The 19612-nt window shown below is 38.1% G+C and overlaps 2 protein-coding genes across 4 annotated transcripts; both read left to right on the plus strand.

Annotated features, from left to right (window-relative positions):
- Positions 1–440: 440 nt before the first annotated feature.
- Positions 441–8664, plus strand: LOC101168491 (acyl-CoA-binding domain-containing protein 5). 2 transcript variants are annotated; one of them, XM_020710880.3, is made up of 13 exons: positions 464–698; positions 938–1050; positions 1433–1556; positions 1809–1881; positions 2055–2199; positions 4667–4855; positions 5610–5834; positions 6171–6265; positions 6368–6533; positions 6614–6798; positions 6986–7042; positions 7485–7600; positions 7703–8664. In XM_020710880.3, the coding sequence occupies exons 2-13, from the start codon at positions 945–947 to the stop codon at positions 7713–7715; spliced, it is 1494 nt and encodes a 497-aa protein (XP_020566539.1). In that variant the 5' UTR covers positions 464–698; positions 938–944; the 3' UTR covers positions 7716–8664. The 2 variants fall into 2 exon arrangements, with proteins under 2 accessions (XP_011484724.1, XP_020566539.1); XM_011486422.4 differs by lacking the exon at positions 4667–4855 and having other exon boundaries at positions 441–698.
- Positions 8665–9049: 385 nt separating this feature from the next.
- Positions 9050–17374, plus strand: yme1l1b (YME1-like 1b). Of its 2 annotated transcripts, none has more exons than XM_004078914.5 (18): positions 9050–9237; positions 9572–9700; positions 9852–10029; positions 10185–10283; positions 10840–10949; positions 12465–12615; positions 12701–12784; positions 12983–13156; positions 13244–13396; positions 13488–13620; positions 14500–14562; positions 14710–14822; positions 14979–15134; positions 15226–15377; positions 15471–15597; positions 15673–15746; positions 15826–15912; positions 15990–17374. In XM_004078914.5, the coding sequence occupies exons 1-18, from the start codon at positions 9205–9207 to the stop codon at positions 16131–16133; spliced, it is 2160 nt and encodes a 719-aa protein (XP_004078962.1). In that variant the 5' UTR covers positions 9050–9204; the 3' UTR covers positions 16134–17374. The 2 variants fall into 2 exon arrangements, with proteins under 2 accessions (XP_004078962.1, XP_078790894.1); XM_078934768.1 differs by having other exon boundaries at positions 9113–9251.
- Positions 17375–19612: the final 2238 nt, after the last annotated feature.

Genomic DNA, 19612 nt, shown 5'->3' on the forward strand with positions numbered 1-19612 from the left:
TATAGGGGAAAACAACTGGCCAAGTAATATATTGAAAAGTAAATCAAGTTTGCACATATGTATTGTTACAGTCCACATTGACAACACTAAGATCAAAACAAAAAATTAAAAGTTAAAAAATAGTCTTTTATATAAGAATTAGGTTACAATGTTAAGAGTTTTGTGTTTTAAAAAATTAACATTAACATTTCATTATCATATTTAAAAAAGAAACGTTACAATGGCTAATAAAAATCAAATAACTTAAAAAAAATATTATCAGTGTGGTAGATCGGTTTCATGAACCTTAATAAATCTTTACTTAACTACATTCTTTTTTAAATAAATAGAGTCATAAAGTGTGAAGTGAAGTGATATATTTGATATTTGCATTTGGTAATTACACCCAAAACACTTTTTAACACGCATTGCTAAAAAAATAAAAAAAATAGAAAGACTCCGCCTACATTTCCCAGATATCCCCGCTGTTTGAATTAGTGTCCAAGGGGTTCATGGGATTTGAATGAATGATTTGAGAAGTTTCTACGATATTTTCGCCAGATATTGCTCATTTTGAACTACATTTCCCAAGTCTCAGAACGTTGACAGCATGGCTCGTCTTTAGCTAAAGTGAAGATTGGTTTTCTGCTGTATTTTGCAGGCAAACGCCGGTGTTTAAATTTTTTTAGATCGACGGCTCTTGGCTGCGCATGATTACGGTGAGTTCATTATTATTATTATTATTACCTCCAGAATGTAATATATGTTTACAAAATTGGATAATGTATAACCGATAGCCTAATGGTTAATTAAAAAAATACTTGTCTTATTTTGAACATTTACCAACATAAATGGAAAAAGGCAAACTCTGCCAGGGGAAACGTGGAATGGAGTCGTGGAGTCGTCACTCCAGCATTTTCGGAACTGCAGTGATTTTAATCCCACTTTCTTGTTCAAGACTCCTCATGTCATCCTTGGTTGAGCTCAGCATGGCGCAGGAGGAGGACGAACACAGCCTGGAGAGGAAATTCAGTGCCGCAGTTAAAGTGGTCGAAAGTTTGCCCGTGGAAGGTAGAGGGGGCTTCCTGAAATTGTTATTTATTTATTTCTTTGGAGGAGGAAGGTTGATGGAACTTAAAAAGACTAATTACATTCACAGACTGTGAAATCTGTGCTCAGTGAAGTGTAAACAGTCAACCTGATTGACCTACATGCAGAGCTGTCACTCTTGGCTGACCCCTCATTTATAAGAGCTGCCACAAGCCTGAAAGCTGCTTAAGTGAATTGTTTATCCTCATCGACTTTATCTTGTGTTTCACAAGATCAAGACCTGTAATTGAATATAAACATCAGAAAAAAAATCTACAATGATTTCTTTATTTTATATTTTTACAGCTTTTGACGCCTTAAACCTTTCCCGGTTTTCATATGTTGCCCTCTTTTCATTGCTTAGGTTCTTTCCAGCCTTCTGATGACATGATGTTAATGTTCTATAGTTACTACAAGCAGGCCACTGCGGGACCCTGCGATTCCCCCAGACCAATTGGCTTTTGGGACAGCAGCAGCAAAGCTAAATGGTATGCGTTGGCGTTATAGTGTCAAGGTGCTGCAGCCTTTTAGAATAAATGTGCAAAAATATTTGAGGACAAGCATAAAACATCATCTTTTGTTTTGCTTTGAACATGCTTTAACATCACTTTACTAGCGATTCTTTTAAATTGAGGACAAATATTACCTTTACGGAAAAACGTACCCTTTGGTCTTCACAGCTTCAGTCTTTCAGCAGTCATGGTTCTGTCAAGAGCTTAACCTTGACTCTTTGTTGCCAGGGATGCATGGAGCTCTCTGGGAAACATGACAAAGGAGGAAGCCATGAAGAATTACATTGAGGCCATCCAGCTGGTAAGGCCTTTCACACAAACTATGCACACAAAAGCTCACAGAAACAGTTTATTGTTAAAAAAGATTCCTCTTGTAATGAGAAAATTGACATACATGCTGTATTAAATAGATTAGACTATTTTCAGGGCTGCGAATATTATTTTGTCACAACTTTATCTTTTATACGTAACCAGATTTTGGAGACGATACCAATCTCAGATGAGGTGTCTGAACTGGTTCAGAAGCTCGGTAATTTCTACTCCGAGGTCGATGGTGAAGAAGTTGAAGAAAATGCGGTGGTCAGCAGACCTTTCACAAGGCCCTTTGCAGATCATAAAGGTAACTTATCTTACAAGGATTAAAGTGTATGAGCCAAAATGCTTCTTCTTCTTACTGTCCTTTACGCCTTGAGACGCTTAAGGTATCAACGAGATCTTTCCCTTTCTGACGGTTGCGGGCCAAGGTGTAGATGGTTCCCCCGGTGTGTCCAAATTCTTTTAGCTCGGCTGACAGAGAGCTGACATCACACAGCCTTGACGGACTCTAGTTTTCACTTCAAACCAGATGTCACTTCCTCCCACACAGCATCTGTAATTGTTATAAAAGTGTCTAATCAGTTGTGTCATGTGGGTCGGGACTCCATAAGCCCTCAAGATTCGACACAAGCTGTCTCTGTGTACTGTCAAAAGCATTTTCAAAAAAGCATTTTCAAAGTCAATGAAGTTAACGAAGAGCTCTTGCTGCCATTCAACACTCTATTCCAGTGGTCCTCAACCTTTTTGTCACCGCGGACCGGTACAACGCAAGACACGTTTACCGCGGACCGGTGGGGGTGGGGGTTGAGGTGCAACGCAAGACACGTTTACCGTGGACCGGGGGTGGAATTTTCTCTTTAGTAATAATAATAACAATAATAACAATGAACGTAAATCCACTGTGTAATCATGTGCAACTTTATTAGCAGTGTCCTCATAACGTCACACCAACAACAGAACATCACATGAGCAACATCGTTTCTACCGCGACACACTCTGGTTGCTATGGTAAGTGTGACAGATGTAACAGAGAGAATCCGGTCACTTTTCAAAATAAAACTTTTTTTCGAAAGAAAAAAAAAACACAATAAAATCGAAATTATTTTTTCTTTCTGTGCGTCCCGGTGCCAAGTGTCCCGCGGCCCGGTGGTTGGGGACCACTGCTCTATTCTATAAATTTTCTCAGAGCAAAAATCTGTTCTGTGCATCTCCTCCCTTTTCTAAAACCGGTTTGTTCCTTTCTAAGTGTTGCATTCACAGGTTCTGATAACCTACCGATGATTATTTTGGCCAGGATCTTGCTGGGGATGGACAGACGGATGATACAGCGCCAGTTGTTGAGTGTGCCCTTTTGTTGAATTTTGATAATTACACTTTTAGCACAATCCTTTGGTATGCTTGCTGATGTCCAAACGGTCTTGAATAATGGTTGCAATACTTCTGTGCCCATCTCTGGGTTGGTCTTGAACAGCTCTGCATTCAAATTGTCATGACCTGGTGCTTTATTGCTTTTCAGTGACTTGATGACTGAAACAATTTCCTCCTGTTCAAAATGTCATGAAAATGTTCGGCACAGCGTGCCTCTTGTTCTACTTCTGTTGTGAGAAGCTTGTCCTGTTTGTCTTTAATTGGTGAACTGACTATAAAGTGGTGTTTTCCACACACCTGTCGACTAATTCTGTACAGCTGGCCTTGTTCTCCTTGGGTTGTTGCACCTTCCGCCTCCTCAGCAAGCTCCTCAACATAGGCTCGATGGTCGGCGCGCACCATCCTCCTCACTGTCTTGTTGGCTTCTCTGTACTGCTGTTTGTATTTCGTTTGTAGTCTCGTAATCCATTCCTTGAACCCTTTTTCGGTTCTAAATCCAAGGCATTCGTTTTCTTTGGTACATTGTTCGTACATTCCAGAGTCATAATCTGGTCTTGGTTATGGTGCTCAAGACTTCCATCTTTTTGTCAGTGGCTTTCAAAGTCTGGCTTTCACCACTGTCAATCATACAAGCCTCTTGTTGGGACTCTGGAGGCCCATTGCACGTTAGAGTGGTTTTTGACCTCGTTGCTGTTTCCGTAACCGTAGTTTTCTAGGACCGGTTTGTCAGCCCTGTTCCAAACCCCCAACCTAGAGGGCCGGTGGACTGCTCTTAGTCTGGCCTCTACCGTTCGATCTGTCTGGCATGGGAGACCCTACCAGGAGTGCAAAGCTCCAGCCAGCATAGCTTTCCAGGTCATCAAGACACACAAGCCCCCCAACCACGACAAGCTGCCAGTCCATGGTCACCCATTACAGGTGGTCTCATATAGATGGGAGCCAAAATGCAGGACAATGCTTTTCAGATGGAAAGACATATGATCCAACTCTCAAAAAACACTTTAATGTTTCAAATGGTAAACCTTTTTCTCTATATCTTTCTATCAATAGAAGATCTGGTTGGTTGTGGTAGAAAAGAAACAATTCAAGGCAAGTGTTTGATGTTTTTTTTACCTAATAGATTAGCTGAGCTGCTCATTTCCTTTTTATTAGGCTAGGAAAGTTCCCTTATTATTGATTTGTGCTTCTGTCACAGTGCAAAAATTAAATTAAGCTTCCTAGATCAGTCTGTCACACGCTGTTCTTGAGAAGTTTGTGTTACTTTGTGCTAGGTCTGTTGTGTAGTTCGCCATCAGCAGAACCTAGGATTGCAGTGTGTCTTTGCTTTGTGTAGTTTTGTAGTGCGCAGTTTGTGACATATAACAGTGTTACAGTTAACACGGCGTCTCTACTGTACCGCTCAGGCTTTGGGGATCTGTGGGATGATATACAAAACGTCCAGGAGAAGGACACGGACAGCGTTGTGCCGAGTGTCAACAATGAGGAGGCAGAGGGAAGTAAAGAAAGTAGTCATGTGGAGCAGGACAGTGATTGGAGAATTGAGGATGATGGGGATGAAGACTTCAGTATGAGCAAAGAGGAGGAAATCATAGGTACAACAGTGATGTAGTGGTTAGAAGTCTTGTGATGTGATAGTTTCTAAACTTATTTAAGTTAAAATTTGTTTAACTTGTACTAGAATTTTTAGTTTCAAAATCTTTCTTGCGATTATTACTTAGAAAAGAAAAATTGGATTGAATTTATTAATTTCACTCTGACTTTATGAAATTACCAAAATGCAAATTTAGCATCTATCTACCCATAGATGATAAAAATGATCTCAGTTTTGTTCTGTAAATTAAGAGCACACCTTTCAACGATAAAGAAAAAAAATCTAGTAAATTAAAGGTAGCTTTTTACCTAAACGTATATATATATTTTTTAATTTTTGCTGTAGTTTTTCACATTTCCACACACTCCCAGATTCACAATATATCCAATCCAAACATGTTTTAACATATAGAAAGAGCAAATAAAAAAACTAACTTTTTCAAGCCATTATATTTTACTGTTTATTTTATTTTTTGCAGCTAGCTAGGTAAGAAGTATTTTTTAGGTAAAAAAAAAATTAAGATAAATTGTAATAATATTTAACAAAATGATTGAATATTAGTTTGCTTTTCTTGATCGATTTATATATGTGAGGAAAAAAAACATTAACATGTATAATAGGGATCCAATTGAGAGATCTTTTTTTACTATTAACTCCTCAGCCCTTTAAAACGAATACAAAACACAAACAAGCAAACAAAAACAAGTAAAAAAACTCATTCTACAGCCATCGTTTTTGCTTTTGTGTCTCTTAAGTGAGTCCAGATTGGAGTCCAGACCCTCGGCTTCTAATGGTAGACAACAAAGGATGGAGGTCTGGCACCAAAGGCTCCAGCAGTAGCGTGGCGCCCAGCTTGTCCTCAGTCACCAATGGGACGCACAGCTCTCTCAACAGTGAGGTGGAGGAGGAGGAACTCATCTGTTTTATAGAGCCTTGCGCACACTATGACCCTTACATGCAGTTTAACGGATGCTTAACCAGTAAGTTTATACACTAGTCAAACAAAAAGAAAATAATACATTTAATTTAGCAATAAGCTTGAATTATTGCAGTTTCAGTGTGATACTTTTGCATCTTTTTTTATTTTTACTTTTGCCATTGCTGCCCTCTAGCATCTCTTGGTGGGGGTCAAATAATTTTAGGACTGCATTAGTTTTTGCATGTAACTTTTTATTCTAAGTTGTAAATGCAGAATTTTGTGATGGATATTCAACTCCATAAAGTTTTCCAATAGTGAAAACAGTTGAAAATTTCTGCAAGTGTCTTCTATGTACCAATTTGTTTTTGTTTTTCATATCATTTTTGTTACCATACAGGTCACATCGGTGCTGCGTCCGACAGGAACCATCGATCCACAGACTCTGATAATGAGGAATTCTGTGACTCGATGGAGCATCTAGCAATGGAGGAGGTGTGATGTCATTCCCACTAGGTTTCCCCATGAAAGAAAGAGTAGCATTGGAGGCTTGTTTGTGTCCATTCAGAAGGCTAACACTCTGCTTTCCTGGTGCAGCGGCTGTCTTCATCCAGAGGACAGTCTCCTGGGTCGGGCGCCGCCACAGTGAAGCCAAATGATCTCTGGTTCGAGAGCAACACGACCCTAAAGGGTGCAGAGGAGGAAGTGCTGATTCTGTTTAGTCCAAGCAAACACAGCAACTCTTTGTCGAGAAGAGAAAAAGGTATGTTTTTAAAAGCTTTCTAATGCGAATGAGAAGTGCTTCCGGGGATTCAAACGTCACACCCCTGGCTTTCATTCCAGCTTTGCTGTCACCAATGTCTCTGTGCAAGAGCAGGGATGCTGCGTGTTGTCGTGAGCTGCATCCTGTCAGAGCTTCAAGGGAAAACTTCAATGAGCAAATAGCAGTGGCTCTGCTGAGGTTGCAGCGTGACATGGCCAGCGCGCTGCACAGGCTACACACTCTGGAGGAGTTGGCTCGGTCACAGGTGAAGGAACAGACTGTCAGTTTTGCAAATGAGATTGAAGGCATTTTACTTTTGACACAGGCTAAAAGAGTACACAAATCTGATCTCACTCTGCATATTTTTTTCTCAAGCAAATCTGTCAAAAGGCATCATTGTTGATACAGTAATTATATATTTTTCCAATTTTTTTTTCCATTTCACGTTGCAGTCAAGGTCACCCTCACCAAGGCTGAAAGACTTTCAACTGGTTACACGAAATATCTTGGTAACTTGGTAACTTATTTCAACAAATGTAACACTTCCTTATAATATTATTGTCTTACTTTGTAAAACATGTTTTGGTTTTTACTAAGGCCTTATGACCCCTGACATATATACATTCATGAAAGATGGTTGGAAAAACAATAATGTCATGTTTTTTAAGAAGTTTAAGATAATATGGTAATTTTGTTCTGTTGATTCCTATGATAGAGAAAGTTGTAAGGAAGGGATTGGAGATGCATCTGAGAGAGTGAAAATGACATTTAAAGAGACAGTCTCTTAACAGCTCAAGGGTGTTTTTTTTTGTAATATTCCTCTTTTCCCTTTTTCCTATTCTTTTATAGTTATAGTAGTTTTCACTCCCTGCTAGTTCCAGTTTTTTTCTTTCTTCTTGGAGCTATAATGTATATTCATTACAATCTTGTGTCGTTTCTCTTAAATTGCAGTTTTTGAGGCCATCCTGGTGGCCGTTTGATATCTCTCCTCTCGCAGCCTTTCTGACTGTGTTCTGGCCTTTAGTTTCCCATTGGCTCATCAAGCTTTATTTCCAGCGTAGGAGAAGGCAAGTGGAACTTTCTGAATCGGACTTTATCTACATTTTGTTGTCATCAGTAAATGCCTTTTCATTTTTTGCTGCCACTGAATTTTCGTTTTCTCCTCACAGGAAAATCTCATGAAGTGTGTGACAGCGTGAAGATGCATTTTCTTTTCTCTGTGGCTTTCCCGAGCCTCGACCACAGATGGAATGCAATCAGGCTGAAACAGGAAAGCCTCATAGATAAAGAGATACCAAGAAGGCAAAAGAAAAGAAAGAGATGGAAACATTATGAAGCAATTTAACATAATGATGAAGTATTTTTTCAAAGAATGCATAAATATTGCAGTTGACAACTCGTATATCTTATATGTAAGTTTAGATTACAGCTTTGAGAACATGATATTTATACAATTCAAAAAATCAATCAAGTAAAGACTCCTCATTATAAATTATCTTGAGAGGCTAGGAGGTTACTAGAAGTTATTTATGTGAAACTAAGTTTTCTGTTTATTATTTAAATCTTTTTTTAACCATATTTTCTGATGACATTGTCTTACTTAATTCAGGGTACTTTTTATTGACCAAAACAAAAAGGATTTTCTTATTATTTATTATAAATTTACTGCCTGTCATGTTTAAAGGTTAGATTGTTTAGTACAAGTAATAAAAGATTGTACTTTATCTTAGGTCATGTCTGCAAAATTCAGGGCCTCCAAGGAATGACTTATCTCAAATACAGGACATGTATCCTGAAAGATTTTAGATAGGGCTAAAGATCTAATACGAAAGATATAAGCTAAATAAAGTTGTGGCAAAAGAGATCTTATTTAAACAACCCATATATATAGACAAATATTAATGTAGTTAAAGAGGCTGCAAACGCATATAGTAAGTAGCAGCTTATCTTTGTATGGTTTGGTGCTTGGTGTTTTTTGTTCGGCCCCTTAAAACTTTTTGAAGAAAATATACATCAAACCATTTCAGTTCCAAAATGACCTTAATGTAGCATCTACTTAGAAGCAAAAACGTGTGAAAGGGATTTTATTTTAATAGCTGGAAAAAAATTCATGCGTAAAGTTATAGGAAAAGGAGAAAGAGAAACACCATAGTTTAAACTGTGAAAAATATTGTACATTTTTACACAAGCTGACATGTATCCAAGCAATGTAGGCATTATGATATCAAGCATATGTAGTGATGCAATAAAATGTTTATGAAAAAAATGTTTTATTGTCTTTGATTTTAGCTTGGAAGTTTGGAATAGCTAAACATATTTTATGTCCTATTTATTTAAGGACAAAACGGACAAAAGTAATAAGTCAACAGAAAGAAGTTACATTGCTGAAAATTGAGACGTATATTTAGATGAAATATAGAAAAATAAATTAAATGTTAAAAAAATGCATTTTGAAATGAGAATCTGAAAAGGTTTTTTTTTAAGTGGCGCTATTGACGTCATATCCGGTTTCATGCTCGCTCTGTCGGCTCTGTGCGCAGAAGTTACTGATGGGCTAGCAATGTCTGCGCTACGGTTAGATTCGTGAGTGTAGAAACAGCCGAACGTTAAGTCTCGGGAATAGGAATTAACACAACAGCGCTGTTGTTTCTGTATCAGTGACAGCTAGATAATGTTTTCCTTGACTATGTCGGTGCAGCCACAGGTAAGAAAATTGAGGTAAACTAGCATTAGCAGGGTTGTTTTGGTTCTGACCCCTTTCACTTTAGCATTACCTCCTGTTTGCTAGGTTAGCCCCGGCTTCTTTGGGGTAATGTTTTAAACTACAATGTATGCCTTTGCGGGTCATGTTTTTACTATTTGCTTAAAAAAGCAACTATGTTTTTTGTTGATTATAGAGTATTATTGGGCTTAATGTCAGACTTTTAAGTGGCTCATTTAAGTAACTAATAAGTAACCACTTAATCATTCTTATAAAAACTCAGCAAACAGTCCTCGTTAACCGTTTTTTTTTTTTGTTGTTTTTTTTGTTATCACAGGTGACTCTGCCTCTCAGCCACCTCATCAACATCCTCCACCCCCTGAAGAGCTCGTTTGGAAGCAGCAGCAGCGCCACTAGCAAGTCGAGAAAACGAAAAGAGCAAGACTCGGACCAGCATTGTCCAGAGGTATTATTAGAGTTATCTTGCAGCCATAAATGTACATAAATATCCGGGGGTTTACCTGCTGTCACACTTTTAAATTCTAGCCCAGTGACTATAACTTCTGAAACTTTTACAACTCTGACTGTATATATGCTTGATCCACTATAATGTACAGACTACATGGACCCTACGGGAGCTCGGCTTTCCAGACCTGGGTAAACAGCAACTGGAAGAGATGGTGAAAAGTGTTTTACCACTCATAAGCCCAGATGTTGTGTCCCCTCAACTTGATCGTCAGACATTATGGAAGACTTCGTACCTCTCCTCACACTCCTTTTCCCACAATAAGTACGGTGAGTGAAAACGTTCCTTTTTTTTTTTAAAGTGACTTTTTTTTTTTTTTTTTAAGATCAATTTACCTTTTTCACAGTCTCTGTTAGCAGACATATTTTTGTCAGCAAAGATTTTCCAACATTTAACTTAAAAGCTATACCTGATTTTCTTCCAGGCTTCTCATGGGGTGCCATTCCCAATTCAGCATCTCCCCTCTCAAGTAGGCACCTTTCACCTCTCCAGACTGTTTGCACAGAGCTGAAGTACTTGCCAGGTAAATGTAGATTCACAGCATGCATTTGCAGTTTATTAAACTCTTCTATTTATTTTTATTAAAATTAAATATGTATGTTTTTGTTTCTAATATACGTCGGAGTTTTAGGGCCACTTTAAAAAAAAATTATTTTTTTTTAAACACGACTTTTACTTTTATTTTTTTTTGGGTGGCCCTAAAACTCAGTCGTACTAATATGATCATTGATATTACAAAGACATAATACAACTCAATCATTAACCATTTTTGCACTTGAGTGTTGTAGATTTAAAACAGTTGACACATAATTGACTTATATAAGCACTTTGTGTTTGGCTTTCGTAGGAAAACTGCTATTTGATTAATTTGATATGTACACATTTGTTAGATTTTTTTTTGCCAGTTACAGAAAAAAAAACTTTGACTTAAACACTAAGCAAATACTTGCAAGAAGCTATCTGTTTGATACAAAAAAGTTTTTCTTTCCCTTGTATGAATTTTTTTACTGTTATTTTATGTATTAGTTTGTAAAACTTCTGGGTTCAAATCTGTTAATGTTTCCCGTTTTTTTTTTTAGTGTTTGCTCAGACGAGAGGCTTTAAGACTCTAAAGAGTAAAACCAGACGTGTGCAGTCAGTGCTTGAACGCCCCGTGGGCCCTGAAGCATTCACACCATCTTTTATGAAGGTAAATAACTAAAGATATATACATATGCATTCATTAACAAATTCTCCTATTAAACACATGAATGCTGGTAATGTTTTTAAAAACACTGAGGCAAAGGGTCACAAAAAGGTTAAACATAAGATATTTTTTATTTTAATTAATTGTCTGCACCATCTCTCTAAGCCTTAAAGACCCTCCCCAATCATCTTTCAAGCTTTTTTAAAAGCGTTCGCAGTCGTCTTTTTTTTATTATAAGTACATGCAGTATTTAGCCCAATTTTTTTTAAACTGTTATTTACCAGGACATAGTTTCTGCAGAGCAGCAGGAGTTCATTAGAAACTCACTTCTGAAGTTTGGGTGGGACTGTTGTCATGGAGCAACTCCCACCCCCCTTCCCCTCCCCGTTACTGAGCAGGAAGCTTGTGGCCCAGCCAGCATATTTTCTAAGCCACATATTAGCTCTTTTTCAAATGGTATTTTTTCATCTGCTCATGATATTAAACAATTTGAATGAAGAAATGCAATTTTAATCCTAATTTACTTAACATATGTCCTCCATCATGATAAAATGCCACTAGAACATGTTAAAAACATCAAAAACACAATTTTCATCAAAGTGGATATTTAAGGAAAACAAGAAAAATCCGCTCTTTAGCTAAGTGTTTAAAGAATACAGATGTGTTAATGAAAATGTTACTTTACCTTATGTGACTTTCCTGATACTATATCCAATATTGATGGTAGATTATTAGTGTACTCCTATAAAATGGCTCTTATAGAGATAAAGGAACCACTTTGGTAATAATGCTCGTCACGATGAGGGTTGCATATTTGATTCTGACTTTTCTCAGTTCAGCTGTTTTTTATGGTTGAGCTAATTTCCTTTAAACATTTTTTCTTCCTCCTTGTGATCTTCACCTTTAGGGTGTTTTGAAAGTGAAAAAGAGAGGAGAGCCGTAGTGTTTGACAACTGAAAATTAAATGTTGCAAAAGAAGCTTTAGAGGGAAAAAAATGCAATCATTATTTCTGACTATTTCCTGAAACTGGCATCAAATTTATGGTCCTCTTTAATTAGCAATTTCTCCATTTATGTTTCGAAATGACCAAAGACCTAAAAGAGAACCAACACACTTGAAGGTGTGAAACTGAGAAGACTTAGGGGGAAACAACAAACTTTCAGCTGATTTAGTGAAAGAACAAAAATAATCAAATATAGGCAACAATAAAAGTCGCAAAGAGGGGAAAGAGATGTTTCAATTATAAAAGGTTTCAGTCATAAAAATGAATCAAACTCAACATTGTAGTCTAACATTATTCTGTATATCAAATGGTAGACATTTAAATGTGATCAATTTTATTCTATTGAAGTGTTCTATTTTCTGCTTCATTAGAAAAGTGGGATTTGTAAATGTTCAGCTGCTTAGTCAAGTGGAAGGCCATTCTTTAACTCAGTTCTTGGAGTTTTATCCGTGTTACCTCACCTTTAGATTCTGACATGATTCTGTAAGCACTGCTGAGCATCTTTTCTCGTCAGGGTTTCCTTACGCGCGACAAAGGGATTGAAGTTGAAAGTCTTGACGGCTTGTTAAAGAACAAGAACGTACCGGACGGACAGCAGGATGCTTTTAAGAGAGGCTTCGCTGAGGGGTTCCTGAAAGCTCAGGCTCTGACGCAGCGCACTCAAGGTAGGTTTTTCTTTTCTACAAACATTAATAAATCTCTCCACCATGTATTTGATAATTTTGCATTAAATGCTATGCGATGGTTCAGACTCTTTAAGGAGAACCCGCATAATCTTGCTCATACTGCTTCTGGTTGGACTCTACGGCATCTCCAAGACTCCTTTCATATCAGGTAAAGGCCAGCGTTGATACATTTACTAACTTGCACACTAATTATTAATTTATGAAAAACTGATTATAACAATTATTAATAGTACCTGACATTTATCAAAGCTGCATGGATCTCCAAATTCAGTCTTTGAGTGTCTCTTGAACGGGCATGCTTCTGAGTGTTTGTGATTTCGAACTTTAATCTAACCATTTTGGGTAGTGCGGTTCCGAACCACATCAGGATTGGACTCAGCGGTGGACCCAGTGCAGATGAAAAACGTGACGTTTGAGCACGTGAAAGGGGTTGAAGAAGCTAAGAATGAGCTGCTGGAGGTGGTGGACTTCCTGAAGAATCCACAGAAGTTTACAGCTCTCGGAGGGAAGCTGCCAAAAGGTGTTTTCTTTTGTTTTTTTGTCTTCAGGGTGAATCAGATTCTTGCTTTGGCATCTGTTTATTCATTGCTGCCCATCTTTTCTTTAGGTGTTCTTCTGGTTGGCCCTCCAGGAACTGGAAAGACTCTGCTGGCCAGAGCGGTGGCAGGAGAGGCAGATGTTCCGTTTTATTACGCCTCAGGGTCTGAGTTTGATGAGATGTTTGTTGGAGTGGGCGCCAGTCGTATCCGAAACCTTTTCAGTGGGTATTCTTTTTTCATGTTTCCCATTTGGAATTAAATTATGATTTATATTTGATTTCAGTCCTTGTGCCTCTGCTTTCTATTTCTCAGGAGAAGCTAAAGCCAATGCACCCTGTGTAATCTTCATTGATGAGCTGGACAGTGTGGGGGGCAAAAGGATAGAGTCCCCCATGCACCCCTATTCCAGACAGACTATCAACCAGTTACTCGCTGAGATGGATGGGTAATCTCTTCATTGGTTTGTCACACATCAACATGTTTGGGGTCGACGTCTGCTTTGAATTATGAGTTAAACTGACCTGTTCGGATGGTTTAGAACCGCTCAGACGCTGTCAAATATCAAGTTTTAGAAAGGTTACATTTTGCCAGTTTCAATGTCAATCAACCTGTGATTTAAAAAATGGAAGCTGGATGCACCCACAAGATATTTTGTTAGGTTTTTAAGTCTAAAGAATGCTTGGAATAACTGTTTATAAAAGGATCACACCTAAAAACCATCTGGCTCAACATTTGAAGGAGAAATAGAAACAATGTTCTTGCAGAAATGACAGCAATCTGTGAGGAAGCGATGTTTTAACATGAGTTTTTCTTTTTCTCACTTAAATTTTTTTATTTTTTATTTCAATGTCTTTTACTAGTAATGAATTTGAAATTTACACATTCATGATGGTTATACTTTGGGAAAGCTTAAAAAATTACCCATAAAACTGTGTAATTGTGACCTTGAACAAAAAAAACATGAAGCCTGTATCACATTGTCAATAAATGTAGAGCCTATGTATTCCAAAAAATGCTGAGGGTTTTTGTATAGTCAACACCAGATTATGTTTAGTAACTCATTTTTTTATGAATTAAGATTATTATCTTAAATATGTATAAAAAAATCCTGATCATTTTTAACAATGAATCCGTGGAGATTTTCTAGATAATTTTTAACGTCTGGATGTGAATTGTCATTCAATGACATGTCTACTGCACAATGAAAAGTTGTTTTTCACTGTTTGATGTCGTTGTTGATCTAGAAATGTATTTTTATCTTCACAAAATCAGCCAAGAAGAACATTGGGACACCAAAACCCTGACCTGTATTGTCGCTTCTTAGGTTTAAAACCAATGAGGGAGTAATCATCATTGGAGCAACCAACTTCCCAGAGGCTCTGGACAAGTACGTTTACTTGATTGTAGAGTGAACATTAAGATGTCAGTTTCTCATCATGTGAGGCTCTTTTTATGCTCAGCACAGTGCCATGTCCTGGCTTTTTCTCGCTCTGACAGAGTCTCTGTGTTTCATTCCTGGGTCTGTTTGTTTTAGCGCCCTGATCCGCCCAGGACGCTTCGACATGCAGGTGACTGTTCCTAAACCTGACGTGAGAGGACGCACCGAGATTCTCAACTGGTACTTGAAGAAGATTAAAGTTGATCCAGGTGTGACATCAACATTTTGTTCTCCGTCTCAGATGTATCATTATAGTATAAAGGCCTAATCAATATTATTGCATATAGAGTCCTTATCTGGGACAGCTTGATCGTTAGTTTTAATTTACAATCTAATCAAACAATTGCTGTCCTCTCCGTCTTCAGCTATTGAGGCCAATATCATTGCTCGAGGCACTGTGGGCTTCTCTGGCGCTGACCTGGAAAATCTGGTTAACCAAGCTGCCCTGAAGGCAGCAGTTGATGGCAAAGACATGGTCACCATGAAGGAACTGGAGTTTGCCAAGGATAAAATCCTCATGGGTTGGTGCCCAGTCTGTTTTGAATCCATCTGTAGAGAGAGATTATTGTTCTTATTTTTGTTCTTTTAAATCTAACTCTCCAACCCCCAAAGGCCCTGAGAGGAGGAGTGCCGAAATCGACGAGAAGAACAAGATCATAACAGCATACCATGAATCGGGTCACGCAATCGTCGCTTACTACACCAAAGACGCCATGCCGATCAACAAGGCCACCATCATGCCCAGAGGCCCCAGTCTGGGACATGTAAGATAACCTACATTGAATTCATCATAGTCTACTTTATTTGTTCATTTTGAGTCCTCTTGTGTTGAGCATTTTCTATCCTTGTCCTTTCAGGTGTCCATGCTTCCTGAGAATGACAGGTGGAGTGAGACTCGGTCTCAGCTTCTTGCTCAGATGGACGTCAGTATGGGCGGCCGTGTGGCAGAAGAGATGATTTTTGGTCACGAGAACATCACGACAGGTCAATAATCGTAAAATCATGTTTTTACTCATGATGTAGAAAATACATCTGAAGATTCACATGTTTTCTTTGCAGGAGCATCAAGTGACTTTGACAGTGCAACCAAGATTGCTAAGATGATGGTGACCAGATTTGGAATGTGTGAAAAGGTAGGCTGAAGCAGAGCTTCGTTTAAAAGATTGGATTTTGAAGATTTAGCTGAGAACCGGCGTTTCCTCCTTCGCCCAGCTTGGTGTGATGACCTACACAGACATGACCGAGCAAAGCCCAGAGACGCAAGCAGCTGTGGAGCAGGAAGTCAGGATCTTATTGAAGGTCTGTCTTACCTTTGAATAGACCTAATCAAGAGAAAATTGTGGCCTTTTGTAATTCATTCACTCTTCCTTTTGAAGGAGTCATATGATCGTGCCAAAACCCTGCTGAAAACCCACACCAAGGAGCACAAGAACCTGGCAGACGCGCTGCTCATGTATGAGACTCTGGACGCCAAAGAGATTCAGTTGGTTCTGGAGGGCAAAGCCCTGGAGACCAGATGAAATGTGCAGCGAGGGAGGGGAGGGGAGGGGGTGCAGATTTAAAGATTGACTCAGGCCAACATCCACTGGGTTTCTTCACTCTGTCACTTTAATGGAATCTATGGAAGCCCTAACTTTACTGTCCAATTGAAACCATTTTCAAAAAAGGTTGAACACTGAAACCTTTGATTTGTTTTCATCTGGAAACTAAAACTGAAAAACCTCTCTAGCGTGTGATGTTCTCACCATCACGTCCACCATAATTTGAAATGATGGGATCAGTTGTCTTCTTTTGTCCTGACAAAGTTGCAGGTTGTGAGCATCATGTTGCTTAGGTCACTTTATTATATTTTAAAGGAATTCAAACATGAATGTAAACAGAAACCTCCGATAGAAATGCATCATCTGAGTAGACCTTTGTTTTGAGAACACCCTGCTTTATACTGAAGGAAATCGTAGTTTAACTGTGAGCTGGAGGTTTGGATGTCTTCCTGCAAACATCTTCATATCTGCTGTGATCTAATATTCTATTTCAGGTAGTGTGCTGGAATCGACTTGTTTTTTTGTTTTTTTTTTACCTTCATTTTTGGAGCCAGTTGGCTGAGAGAGTCCTTCTTTAATATTTTGCTTCCCCCCCTCACTGCTTGTCCTTGTTGACCGTTTTTAAAGGCCTTCAAGGGGAATGTACAATAAGTGTAACATTAAACTAGGATGTAAAGTACAAAGTTTTAGCACTTGGAGCAAGTGTATGACAACAACAATGCCTTTGTGCACTTTGTGTTTCAGCTGTACAGATAAAAATAAAAAGCAGCTCAGCCTCAGACGACATGCACTAAACACAAGCTTTGTTGCTTAAATGGTGAAAAGGTTTTAAGAAGGTAAAACCCTCTGCATTATGTTGACGTTTTAAATGCGTGGAACAAAGATAAAACCAAAATTGTGTCAGCTGTTCCCTCATAATGCTGTGGTGCTGCATATGCATCTGTTCTTGACACAAAAAGTATCAGCATTTGTTTATGAATTGTGTTGAAGTGGGATTGATTTTTCAGCTTTTAGACTTTACAGTCTCTGTTTATCTTCATTGCAACCTATTTTATCTATGTAGAGATGACTGGGATGTGATCATAAGATTGTAAATAAATGTAAAGACGCGCTTGTATTCATGAAATGCTCTGAATGTGATTCAGCTGTTGGAATTTCCCAAAATTGTAGTTATGATTGTTGTGTGCAACTGAAATAAAGTGAAATTTAAAAAAATAAAAGTATGGTTATTTCCAGAAAACAACAGTCCAACACTTATAGAAAGTCACATGGAAGAAATAGAATGCTAAAACTGGGAAAGGGGCCACACAATATCTGGCCCAATCTTGGTCCACATCTGCAGTTTTCTTTGGCTGTGTTGCTGCCTCAACACAGTCACATTTCCAGCTGCCATATATCAAGTTTGTGTTTTCTTTAGGCGTCACATTCATACTTGGCTCTTAAAAACACTTACAGTAATCCGTGTTGCAGCCAGCTTGTGACATTTAGGCCATATTCAGCGAGAACAACAGACGTTCTGAGAACCTAGTCAGATGAAAATAGTGTTTTTAACATGTCGTTGTGGCATTATTCTTATGATGCAAGACATAAATGAAGAACATTGATTTTGTATTTTTTTATTCAAATTGTGAGTCAGGAACAGACAAAAAATGCTGTTGAAAAGAGCATATTTGTGATGTCACATATACAATAAGCGAGCAACAAACACCCCAGCTCCGCTTCATTCTGATGCCTGTCTTTTCCCTGTTTAAGCTGGGATCTGGCTAAAAACTGTATGGCTGGAAAGCTCCAACAGAGCAGAGAGAGCTTTCAGCACTGGGGAGGGGAAGTGGGGGGTGGGGTTGCTCCACACCAACTGTTTAACCTACAACTCAGAGGCATATTTTTAATGAACTTCTGCTACTCTGCAGGAACTATGTTTGAGATTTTGGTTAAAAAACTGCATAATCCTAGTCAAAAGACCACAGGGAACACTTTTAAAATCAAAAGATGATTGAAGTCAGACTTTAAGATTGGCAATCCAAAACCTCCAGCTCACAGTTAAACTATGATTGCCTTCAGTATAAAGCAGGGTGTTCTCAAAACAAAGGTCTACTCAGATGATGCTTTTCTATATGAGGTTTATGTTCACATCTATGACACCAGATGCAGGAAACGAGCCTCCAGCATCCCCATTCACCCCCTCTGTTCTCCCTGCTCCCCTCAGGAAGGAGGCTGCGGAGCATGAAGAGCAGGACCACCAGACTGAGAACCAGTTTCTTTCCAGAGGCAGTCAGACTGCTGAACTCGAGAAGATCATTGTAACCCCCCACCCCCACGGACAACTTGCTAAATCTCAGTGCAATAATCATGGGACTCTCTAATACTGTAAAATACTCTCCACTGTTCAATTTTGTAATATATTCTCTACTCTGCATTACTCAATAGTAATCATACTATATTATATTGATAATTACTTATTCCTGTCTTCTCACTGTAAACGGCTGGCCCGTGACCACAGACGCTAATTTAATTTTATCACTGTGATAAAAGGACAATAAAGATTCCTGATTCCTGAAGTGTTAACTCTACAACAATTTTTAGACATATTATATCACCCAGAGATAAAGGTATTCCTCTAACATACGGGTCAAATGTAATGGCATTGGAAACCATAGAGATTTGGTGTAGAGATTAGGTATAGAAGTTCCATTCTTTTCATCTTCTGTTCCCGCTTTGTCCTGTAAGGGTCAAGGAGGTTACTGAAGTCTATGCTAGCTACTTAAGGGCAAATGCAGGATGGGCAAGGTGTACCCTGGACAGTTCTTTGTGTTTTTCATGCATGTTTTTGTAAAGGAGGCCTAGCAAGGTCAAATATGCTGCTTGACTCCCCCTCTTTCACCTTTTATTGATTTTGGAATTTTTTACAGATATACAATTTACTTAAATTCTGTCTGGAGAAGCCCAATTTATATTTAATTATCTAGGAGAGAGATCGGTTCACTTCACCTTCCAACAGATCTTTTTGTTATGCTTGAGATAATATAATTTTTAAGATAATAAGATAATATAATATTTTTTTAAATGTAGTGGGCCTGTGTACTCTTTTTTACTGATTGGACCATGAGTCTGGAATAAATTCTATCTATCTATCTATCTATCTATCTATCTATCTATCTATCTATCTATCTATCTATCTATCTATCTATCTATCTATCTATCTATCTATCTATCTATCTATCTATCTATCTATCTATCTATCTATCTATCTATCTATCTATCTATCTATCTATCTATCTATCTATCTATCTATCTATCTATCTATCTATCTATCTATCTATCTATAAGGAATACTTTTGTAGGAAAAAGTCGGTAAAATATTGAGAATAAATAGATTAATTAAATATGCAGCAAGTTTATTTACTTATCGATTGGCAAAAAAAATAAGGATAATTATTCGGTTTTTAAGTATCGGTGTA

The sequence above is a fragment of the Oryzias latipes genome, chromosome 17, assembly GCF_053564925.1.
Source record: "Oryzias latipes strain Hd-rR chromosome 17, Olatipes_Hd-rR_3.1".
Lineage (NCBI taxonomy): Eukaryota > Metazoa > Chordata > Actinopteri > Beloniformes > Adrianichthyidae > Oryzias > Oryzias latipes.